The sequence below is a fragment of the Mastomys coucha genome, unplaced genomic scaffold (assembly GCF_008632895.1).
Source record: "Mastomys coucha isolate ucsf_1 unplaced genomic scaffold, UCSF_Mcou_1 pScaffold21, whole genome shotgun sequence".
NCBI lineage: Eukaryota > Metazoa > Chordata > Mammalia > Rodentia > Muridae > Mastomys > Mastomys coucha.
Window position 1 is genome coordinate 169,858,836 of NW_022196904.1, and position 11,534 is coordinate 169,870,369.

The 11,534-nt window shown below is 42.7% G+C and overlaps 1 protein-coding gene across 3 annotated transcripts in view; it reads left to right on the forward strand.

Moving 5' to 3' along the window:
• The window catches only part of Plce1 (phospholipase C epsilon 1), a 304,329-nt gene that overhangs the window by 271,049 nt on the left and 21,746 nt on the right, over window positions 1–11,534 (forward strand). For all 3 annotated transcript variants that reach the window (XM_031390225.1, XM_031390227.1, XM_031390226.1), the window contains exons 23-24: window positions 5,119–5,250; window positions 6,288–6,575. In XM_031390225.1, coding sequence (XP_031246085.1) covers window positions 5,119–5,250; window positions 6,288–6,575 — 420 coding nt within the window. The remainder of the gene's footprint in view (window positions 1–5,118; window positions 5,251–6,287; window positions 6,576–11,534) is intronic.

Below are 11,534 nucleotides of genomic sequence, written 5' to 3' on the forward strand. Positions count from 1 at the left end.
AAAACAAAAAACATTCAACTGGCTTTGTCTTTTCTCAAGGATTGAATAAACTGGAAGCACAAATTCCCACAGATATTTCAGTTCAGTGGAAAAGATAAAGTTATACCAAATAGAGAACTGTAATAGGGTCTATGGCCATTAGGCCCAACTCCTAACTTGTAGTGCAGGATATGTATGTAGATGTTCTGTTTTCTGTTTGTTTTATTTTTGAATCTCTTGATTAGTTGTGTAGCTTTGGATGTCCTAGAACTATGTAGACCAGGCTGGCCTTGAATGCACAGAGATCTACCTGCCTCTGATGTGTGCAGCAACATACACACCTGGCTATTTTATTCCTGGTATATTTAAAAGATTTACAAAGGCTGGGCAGTGGTGGTGCCCGCCTTTAATCCCAGCACTTGGGAGGCAGAGGCAGGCGGATTTCTGAGTTTGAGGCCAGCCTGGTCTACAGAGTGAGTTCCAGAATAGCCAGGGCTATACAGAGAAACCCTAGCTCTAAAAACCAAAAATAAATAAATAAACAATTTACAAAACATTTTTAAAGATTCTATCTATCTGTCTGTCTGTCTGTCTGTCTGTCTGTCTGTCTACTATCTATCTGTTTTTTTTTTAAGATAAGAGTCTCTGTGTAGCCTTGGCTGTCTTGGAACAGCCAACTCTTGAGTGCTGAGATTAAAGCCATGTATCACCACCCCCGGCTTTCTAAATTTTATTTTTATTTAGGGCTGTGTGTACATGCATGTACGTGTGTGTGTGTGTGTGTGTGTGTGTGTGTGTGTGTGTGTGTGTGTGATACATTTCATGTTTCAGGAGATGAGAAGAGGGCATCATATCCCTCAGAGCTATAAACTATTGTGAACCACCTGATATGGGTATTGGGAACTGAACTCAGGTCCTCCACAAAAGCAGTGCCTTTAACCACTGAGCCATCCCTCTGACCCAACACAGCACATACTTTTTATGTGCTGTTTGTTAGCAATTGAAGTTTCTCTACTTTGTCTTTAATTTAATGTCCTTTCTCAGATTAACTAAAAGAATTTCCTTGAAGTCATTGTTATAATGCCTTCTAAAAATTCACTGTTATTATAAATTTTTGGTGTACCTGAGGAAAATACAAGATGTTGTTCCTTTTTGGTTTTGTGTTTGGCAAATTAATAAATTACATTATCAGTTTCCGTGAATCTCACCATTCGGCATTATCTGTCCATTCCCAGAAGCACAGGCCTTTAGTCCAGAAGCACAGGCCTCTAGTCCAGAAGCACAGGCCTCTAGTTCAGAAGCACAGGCCTACAGTCCAGAAGCACAGGCCTCTAGTCCAGAAGCACAGGCCTCTAGTCCAGAAGCACAGGCCTCTTGTCTAGAAGCACAGGCCTCTAGTCCAGAAGCACAGGCCTACAGTCCAGAAGCACAGGCCTACAGTCCAGAAGCACAGGCCTCTAGTCCAGAAGCACAGGCCTCTAGTCCAGAAGCACAGGCCTCTAGTCCAGAAACACGGGCCTACAGTCCAGCTGCTTCAGAGGCTGAGACAGACCTGTGATTGTGAAGCTTATCTTCAGAATGATTTTAAGGCCATCCTGGGCAGTTTAATGTGACTTTTTCTCAAACTTAAAAAAATAAAGTGGGGTTATTAGCTCAGTAAACTTTCTTGGCATTTGTAAATATTCAAGGTTCAATTCCCTGTGATAAAAAAATCAGAACACACACACACACACCAAACAAACAAAGAACAACAACAAACCTGAGGAGTGTAGCATGATGACCCAAGGCCCATAAGAGTGAAGTAAGTTTTGCACAGTTATGAACCTATTCAGTGGCCCGTGGCTCAGTTCCCAGGACTGTGTCCTTTCTTAGGGTCAGGGAAATAATGCAGGCTCTTCCTGTTCATATCTGCTATAGGATTTGTTTCTCAGTTACATTTAGCCCTTACATATCCTTGGCTTTTCCTCCTCCTTCTAATGGGAAGGGAGTAACTCTCTCATGTTACCCACCTTAGTGTTTGGATTCTTCCCAGCAAGCGCCCGTCTACCCAATTCTCATCAGGTACACTGTGGTCTTTAGCACTGTCTGCCCTTTGCTTAGACAGAATATACTCAGTCTGAGGATGCAGCTCAGTGGTTGAGAATGCACAAAACCCTGGACCAATCCCCGGTGCTGTAAGGAATAGGTAAGAATATTCTAAGCTTGACGCATTCCCCCTAACCCCCTTAACTAACTCCCAAACTCCAAGGCCATGAGTCTCTATAAAGAATCTGAGAGTCTCTGGTCCTCCATGATGTCTTCTTTTGCAGGCCTCTGTGCATTTATAGACACATATTTATGTTCCTTTTTCTGAAGGCAAATACCCCTGCACTTACCATATATACATATATATATACATATGTATATATACATATATATATACATGTATACATATATACATATATGTATATATATATATGTATTATGTATATATATCCCTTCTTGGGATATGCAGTTCCTTCCATTTAAAAAAAAAATCTCTAATTTATGTGTATGGGTACTTTGCCTGCATGTATGTCTGTGTACCATGTGCAGGCAGTGCCACTGGATACCAGAAGTAGTTTTTATACCCATAAATTTGTTTTAGATTGAAGGTAATCCACATCCCAAAAAGAGATATATATGGGAAGTATTGGGTAGTTAGCAAAGTCATTGGGCAAGCTTTTTCATGCATGCATGGCTCTTATCTGTGACTTTGGCCAGCTCCAGTCCACCCTCCCTTAGTTTTATGAAGCTATCATCGGTGCCTCCCCTCCTTATTGAAAATAGATTGTGTTCTCATACAATATATCCTGGTTACTCTTTCCCTTCCCTCGACTTCTCCCAGCTCCTCCCAACATCACCTCCCATCTGCATCCACTCCCTTTCTGTCTCTCATTAGAAAAGATCAGGCTTCTTAGAGATAGCAACAGAACATAACACGATAAAAATATGGTATGGTAAAAACCAAAAAGTCACATCAAAGTTGAACAAGGCAAATCAAAAAGAATGGAAAGAGCCCAAGAGAAGGCACAAGAATCAGAGTCCCACTTGTTCACACACTCAAGAGTCCCTCAAAACCAGTAAACTAGAAGCCATAATATACACCCAGAGGACCTGCAACAGACCTGTGTGAGAGTCCAGAAGCCATAATATACACCCAGAGGACCTGCAACAGACCTGTGTGAGAGTCCTGTGCTTGTGCTTCAGTCTCTGTGAGTTCAGAGGGCCTTGTGCTCCTGGTGTCCTCCATCCCCTCCGGCCATACACTCCTCCTGTCTCCTCTTCCACAGGTTCCTCTGAGCTCTGTTCCAGAGTCTCTCTGTGTGTAATGTCTGGCTGTAGCTCTGTATCTGCTCCCATCTGCTGCAGAAGGAAGCCTCTCTGATGATGGCTGGGTTAGAATAGCAGAGCACCACGAGGAGTCGTTTCATCACTACTTTTTTTTTTTTTATAAGACCAATAGTATTTGGCTTGTCCTCATCCCTGGGCTATCTAGTCCCTGGTTCTTGGTCACCCCAGCAGTGTCAGATACACTCATTTGTGCTTTTAAACACATCTCTGTCTTTTCTCTACCGATGTTCTTACAAGGATTACCATTTTCTGAAGAAGACCTCCCAAGCTGCTGCAGCCTAAGGAGTTCCTCTCCAATGGAACAGCTGTAGACAATGGTGGTGACGGTTTTCCAGGAGCCTTTAAGTCAGTCTTCTTAAACTAGAGCTGGGTCGTGTGGTTGGTGTGCATTCATTCTCTCATTCAGCAAATATGTACCAAATTCCTGCTATGCTCCGGGCACTGTGCCTGGCATAAAGGATCCAGTGACTGAATGGACCAGGAGTGAGAAAGAAAAGCCACAAAAACATCATCATCATTATATCTTTTCCACTGAGTCCTCAGACTAATCCTAGGAATAAGTTCCTTTAATCACACCTACTTTTTAAAAAAGCAGAAGAAAGCAGAAGGTTTGGTCAAAGATCATGTCAGAAGGATTTCTTAAAATGATTTCTTTAATTTTTGAGATTACAATTATATTATTTCCTTCTTCCCTTTTTTACCTCCAAGCCCCCTCCCCCATATACCCCTTCTTTCTCTCTTTCAAACTCATGGTCTGTTTTTTTTTTCATTAATTGTTGATATATATTTTTCATATCTATGTATAAAATAATATTCAGTAATTGTTGATATATATTTTACATATATATATAAAACAACTTTCATTAGCTGTTTACACACACACACACACACACACACACACACACATTCCTTAATGCATAGTACAGCTTCCTGAGTCATTCATTATACTGCTACTTGTATATGAGAGCTGCCCATTTTCCATCAGATAGCCAATTGGTGTGCTCTTCCCTAAGGATGACCATCTCTCCCTCTCTCAGCATTCCTTACTTTACCATTATAGAAGACCATAGCCAATCAGAATGCAGAGTTGTGGAGTCCAGTCCCAAAGGATACATCTACAAAATAACTCCTGCACCTAAGGCTCAGGGACCACTGGGGAGGAGGAGTGGCAGAAAGATTGTAAGAGCCAGAGGGTCAGGGAGTTTGCTATGACACTGTTTCCAAGGGATGTCAGAAGCTACACCCATAAACAGGGGCTGAATAACAACGATAGACATGCTAATGTGGATGGTGAAAGCCCATGAGGCTTCGACAAAGAATGCCAGAAGACTTATAATATGGACAATACTGTGCCCAGGCTCATAATTGTTCTTTCATCTCCCCAAGTTGGTTGTTAGCCTCTAGGAAATAAATATTAACTGCAGCATATTTCATATGTGCAATTTTAAAACTCAGGCACACAGTTCACTAGAAGTGTGTGTGTGTGTGTGTGTGTGTGTGTATGTGTATGTATGTGTGTTGTTCTGTAATTTGGGAATTATTCTTTAGTAACTATGCAATGTTTGTTGCATTTGCCTAGAGATTAAATAAACTTGGCTATAATTGCTTACAATACTATTATCAACCATGTTAAAATGTAATGGGTCTACTGTGCTGTGTAACAAGGAAATGGTAGGACTTCAATATAAACATTAATGAGGATGGAAAATGTTGAGCTCTCTCTTGCCTGTAGCTTTTGGCTTATTTATTTTCATTTTATGAGAACAGGCCTGTCAACTCTAAATTCATCTGGCTCTAGCAGAGGGAAAGAAAGGAAAAGCAGGAAGTCCATTTTTGGCAGCAATCCTGGCAGACTGAGCCCAGGGGAGACAGCGTCATTTAACAGAACATCTGGAAAAAGTAACGTTACCTCCTCTCAATATCTTTGCTTGGTCCTGCATACTAGATGACTCAGATACTTTGCTGTCTAGCCACTTCCTTTGAATTTTGAAGTCCACCTTTATTTTCATAGATGTTTACACTACCCAAGTTCAACATAAATATTTTTCAATTGTTAATTTATTCTTTGAACTCGCTGCAAGTAGCATTTTTACTGAGGATGTTCTCACATTGTTTGCCTCAAAAGTAAAATTGGAAGCACCTTCGACTGTTCTAGCGGTTTTTGGAACAGTGTCCTGAATCCACAGGATACATCACTTTACTTCTAATTACTTCTCATTGTAAAAGTAATAAATTCTCCCAGTTAAAAGTCCAGCTGATGCACAAGATGAATACAATTCCTTTCCATTCTCAGTGTTGTGATGTTGTTTCTCAGAGTGTACCACTGGGTAGTTCACTGTAAGGTGTTCAAGGAAAAAAAAATATTTTAAAGAAAATCCAAATGGGATGTAATCAAATGCAGGAGCTCTCAGTTGTCAGACAGCAGACTGTACATTTGTCTGCCTTGTCCTCTTGCATACCTGTGCGATATTCCTTTGTATGGACATCTGTTTAACCAGTTGGTCACTGATAGAATGTTAGGATTTTTGTTTCTTGTTGTGGGTTGTATACATTTGCATACAGACTTTGTATTTATAAAGATTACCCACAGAACAATGAAGTCCTGAGGCAAAAGGACTTGTAGATGTCCAATTTAAATTGGTGTTACTATACCCACGTTATTAGTTTAGGTTTTGGTTCTGGTGGCTGAATCCAAAACCTTGTGCCTGGTGGAATTGTACCCTACCACTGAGCCACCCCCAGCTTGCTACCCTCATTCTAAAACTCAATGGCCACCATGTTGCAAGGTAGCAAACTTAACTCAGAAGTCACATTCAGGATGTATTTGGCTCTGTTTTCCTTGTTGCACCTATGTATCTGACGTGCAGTTGAGAGTGATCTTTCAATACGTTTGGAGTCTTGACATTAATCAGAGGCTGATCTTTTGCCGGGTTTAGGTTCCTGTGAAGGAATTCGACAAACCTGGGAGGAATCTTCTCCACTCAGCCCAAGCACTTCCCTCAGCGCTATCATTAGAACTCCTAAATGCTATCATATCTCGTCACTGAATGAAAATGCCGCCAAACGTCTGTGTCGCAGGTATTCTCAGAAACTGATCCAGCACACTGCTTGTCAGCTGCTGAGGACCTACCCCGCAGCGACCAGAATCGACTCCTCCAATCCCAACCCCCTCATGTTCTGGCTCCATGGGATACAGCTTGTAGCTCTAAACTACCAGACGGATGGTAAGGCGCCTGCATCCTCACCTCTCTCTGTATCTTACCATGAGCAGTAAATGCAGTTCTGTGAACACTTGCTTTCTTGGGATGGGGGGAGGGGAGGGGCAGAGTCCAGACAGGGGCGCATGTATGTTGGGGGGAAGAACACAGGACAGAAAAGAAGGAAGCTCATAGGAACTGTTCCCCTGCTGTTTTGGAGTGATAGAAAAGAAAGGTGGGTGATGACTCTCTTAAGAGCACTTGTTAAGCCGGCCAGTGGTGGTGCCCATCTTTAATCCCAGCACTTGGGAGGCAGAGGCAGGAGGATTTCTGAGTTCAAGGCCACCCTGGTCTACAGAGTGAGTTCCAGGACAGCCAGAGAAACCTTGTCTCGAAAAACAAAAACAAAAACAAACAAACAAACAAAAAGATCACTTGTTAAACACAAACTGCTCTCGAGCAAAGTCTATCCAGCTGGATTTGAAAGCTCTAGGGAGGCAGGAATTTCCAAGCTTCACTTATTAACCACTTCTTCTTGCAAGTCAGAAAGTAGCAGCCGGTGACTAGGGTGTCATTGTGCCTCCCTTGGATTCCAGCACTGCAGAGATTGAGGGTTGAGGCTGCCAAGTCCAATGCTGACTCAGGCTTCGTGGAAAGCTTGTCTCAAAGGGAAAAAGTAGTGGTGTTACTTCAAAAGCCATTCAGATGCAACCATTTGCCCAAGGCTGCACAGTGTCTTACAGTGCTAAGTTCAAGTTCCATGGAAGTTCGGGCAATAAGGCATTTGTTTCCACATACCTTAGACAATGAGGGATGACTCCTAGAAGCTCATGCAAAGTCTTGCCTTTTCTTTGAACAACAGAGGTGCCAGTAGCCCCTGCCATTTATCTCACACGATCTGTGCCAAATGGTAAACCATCTTGTGCCCTCCCTCCAGCTGGGATCAAATCACAGCTCTTATCTTTGGGACAGTGAGGTGCCTGGCACTGGTGTCAACAGCAGCTGACACTAAACACATCTGCTCAGCGATATCTCCCATGCTTTGTTCTGCCTTTGTCATATTTACTGCTTTTAGTTGAGATTGCCTAAGAACGGTATTGATGGAAAAGCAGCTGGCAAAGCTCCCATCCCAGGAAAAAAAGCATTGCACACATATTAACTCTCCTTCAGGGTGTTTGATAAGCTGTTAAAAACAGTTTGATTTGGACTCACAGGTGGAAATCATGGCAAAACACTTCCAGAGTTGTAAAAGTTTTCTTCTCCATTTCTTTTCAATCTCTCACAAGTGGCCTGTGGCTTCCCTTCCCTGGCTCTGTCTGTAGCCCTGAGCCCAAGGCTCTTAGGCTACTGAAGTTTTTAAGCACACTGTAATAGCAAGCACAGCGGTTTCCTCAAGGACATGTAAGGATGCTTGGCTTGGGATGTGCCCTGTTCCTGAAGTGCCAGGACTGACGCAGACACTCTGGCTCCTCTGATGGCAACCAGTACCCTAGCTAAGGGGAATAGAAAAAGCTAACCACTCCTGGGCCTACTCCACACTCCACAACACAAGCTAAGCCTCAAAGGGCCTTTCACCCACTCTTCAGTCTTCAGTCTCTCCTCCCTCCCCCCCCCCCTTCATCAAGCTGGGAGCACCTGTCGGAGCTACCCAACTCCGGGGAGGCAGAATGTTGTGCGGTTCATCTGCAAGGTTCTCTGCATAGCCTTGCAACCCAGAAAGAGTGTTATCATCTCTAATCTCTCTCAGTTCTACTCAGCGAGCCTTAAACATCCACCCTTGCTCTACGCAGAGCTGGTGTGTCCGTCTATAAGACTGGCCTTCATTTATGCAATTGTGACTGAAGCCTCCCTCAAGACTTTGCACACAGTCGATAATCAATAAGTATGTGTTGCCTTAGCTGAGGCAGACTGTCCTGATCAACCTCATTGAAATGTGAACCTGTGGTTCTTGATTTTATTTTTGGTCCAAATCTGTTACTTTGTACACTGACACATTAGCAGGGAAGGCATGGCAGGAGAATCAGAGGCCAGCTAGTCACAGTGCATCCCCAGTCAGGGACCAGAGAAGGGACACGGAATGGACCTAGGCTATAAGACCTGAAGGCCCATACCAATGACCCACTTCTTCCAGGAAAGCTCTGCCTCCTGAAGCTTCCACGGCCTTCACAAATGGTGGCCACAGGCCGAGGAACAAGTGTTTAAACATATGAGCCTCCGGGGAACACTTCACATTCAAACCTTAACAAGGTATCTTCCTGTGCTTCTCTGTGACTTGAAAATCCAGACAGATAAGCAAACAATATGAAAATAAATGCTTTTTAGTTGTTCAAAGTAGTTCCTAGGTTAAGAAGTCCATGATATTCCAAGGCTTCTCCTAGGACTGGCCAGCATCCTTATCTCACAGGACTCACCTGCCTTGCCATTTTGTAAATGTCAGGGGACCTTGGCCCTCCCCAGGGGAGTCTGGGGAACTAGGACCATCTATATCTTGTCTAGCTTCCAGCTGACTTGCAAACTCTAAGACGTGATCAGCAGGTCCATGTTCAACAAAAGTGAGCAGAGCCTGTGAACCTGGAGCTGATATGCAAAGCTGTGGTTACCCTTGGCAACAGCCCATCTGAGTTCTTTCTGTAGGTCAGAATGAATCTTGCTCCATCTACAGTACTCACAAGGACGTAAACATCACAACCCCAGTCAGAAAAAAAGCAGCTTTCTAAAAAGCACTTATTATGCTTTATTGGATTAAAGTTGCAGTTTTCAGAGTGATTTTTTTTCCCTCATGATCCTAAATACAAGGTTAACTCTTATGAGTGTGGCATCTGCCTACCACCGTGTTTCTAAGTGATTAGGAGACTATGCAGGTGATGGTATGTCTGATCTACCCTAGTATGCATTGATTCAGACAGACCTATCAGGATGTACTCGTTCATGTACTTCCTTTCATTTGGTTGCAAACAGGTTTCCAAACTGTAGCTGTAGCTCCAGGTGACCGCTGAAACTCCCCTTGAAGACAGTAGAGGACTACATTTGAGCCCCTCTTAATTTCGAACTGAGCAGCATCACAGAGATCTCTTTTACATATTGGAGTACCAAATGGGATCTTAGCTAAGAAAAAGTGGTTTAGAGATTTTAATAGCTAATAGGAGCACACTTGGAGACAGAGACAGGCAGATCCCCCAGCATTGTGAGGCAGAAGCAAGCCAGTCTCTGTGAGTTTAAGGCCAGCATGGTCTACATAGCAAGTTTCAGGCCCCTGGGGTATACAGCGGGACCCGGTATTAAAAAATAAAGTCTTGGGCTGGCGAGATGGCTCAGTGGGTAAGAGCACTGACTGCTCTTCCAAAGGTCCTGAGTTCGGATCCCAGCAACCACATGGTGGCTCACAACCACCCGTGATGAGATCTAGCGCCCTCTTCCGGTGTGTCTGAAGATAGCTACAGTATACTACACCAGAGTGAGCGGGGCCGGAGTGAGCGGGGCCATCCTGAGTTCAATTCCCAACAACCATATGATGGCTCACGGCCATGTGTACTCATACACATAAAATAATTAAAATAAATATAAAAATTGTGCTAAAAATAATAATAAAATCTTTAAAAACAATTAGATTAGGCATAGTACAAAGAATGTCTGACCCCAAACTTGAATGAAGTTGACACCTTTAAATGTGAGCCACTATTATTCTTGTAAGATGTTAGTTGAGCATCCTTTATCTAAAATGCTTAAGACTAGAAAGAAGTTTGTAGTTTTGTTGTTTGATTAGTTAGTTTTTTCAGATTTCAAATTTTTTGGAATATTGTAGAACTATATGCATAGACTCTTTTGATCGCAACCGATCATGAGGTCAGACAGGGATTTTTGCATTATGGTGTTGTATCAATGCTCACAAAGTATTGGATTTTGGATTTTAGGATTAGGAATGCTGTTTTCAAATTGGGAGTAAAACCCATTTGACGTTTAACCACCTCAATCAAGCTCAATGGCTTCACTCTTTCAGCCACCCTAGCTGTGTCTATTTCATGTCACAGAGTGACCAGGGAAGGGACAGCACATCCTCTGTAAGCCAGTCACATCAGAACTGGAAGGAACCTGACAGATGGGTGTTATGAACTAATTCAGCAGAGGATACCAAGGCCCAAGGAGGCCAAGGAGTTTGGTGTGCCTAATACATCTTCAGGAACCCCTGAACATACACTTAGACACATGGAAATTTTTTATACACAAGATACAAGAGTAGGGGCCAGGTCTTTGTTGTTCAAAGGCACTTAGCACTCTTTTCCTTGATGTTGGTTCATGCAGCAAAGTTCATTCGGCACATGGAAGGAATCTACAAGAAGGAACATTAGTCAGGTGTGTCTCATAAACCTTTTGCTCCTTTGGGCAACATTTCTACAGATTGAGCCATCAGATGAGCACGTGAGTGTACAAGAGTCCAGAAACTGCACAGTCGTTCGTCAAAAATTGTGCCAAATAAAATTTGGCGACAAAACACTCAAAGCCTTTGAGGGTTCCTAAAGTTTATGACTGAGAAGCCTGTGGATGTGATGTGAATCATATGTGGTGACTTTTTTCATATTTAGATATAACAAAAAAAGAGGTAAAAATAATTATGGGCCAAAATTAACTTTTCAAGGAAATGCTGTTTTTCTTCTTTGCATCGTTAAGATTTTTATCTTACCTTTGAAATAGCAAGAATTGGCTATAAAATGGTGTGCACGGTTTGTTATTTGTAGATGAAAAAAAAAATGGAATGAGTCTTTCCCAAGATAATGATTTTGTTCCAAACTTCAGGATAAAAATGAGGTATTGTAGCCAAGGTTTCTGTTGAATGTAGTGAAGTTTTACATGCAGAAGTTCAGAAGGGGCAGAACCTAGCTTAGAGTTGGGACATGGGGCATGTTCATTGGTGTGAGCAAAGTGGTTTTTTGTTGTTGTTGTTGGTGGTGGTGGTGGTGGTGTGTGGGTGGTGGTGGTGGTGGTGATGGT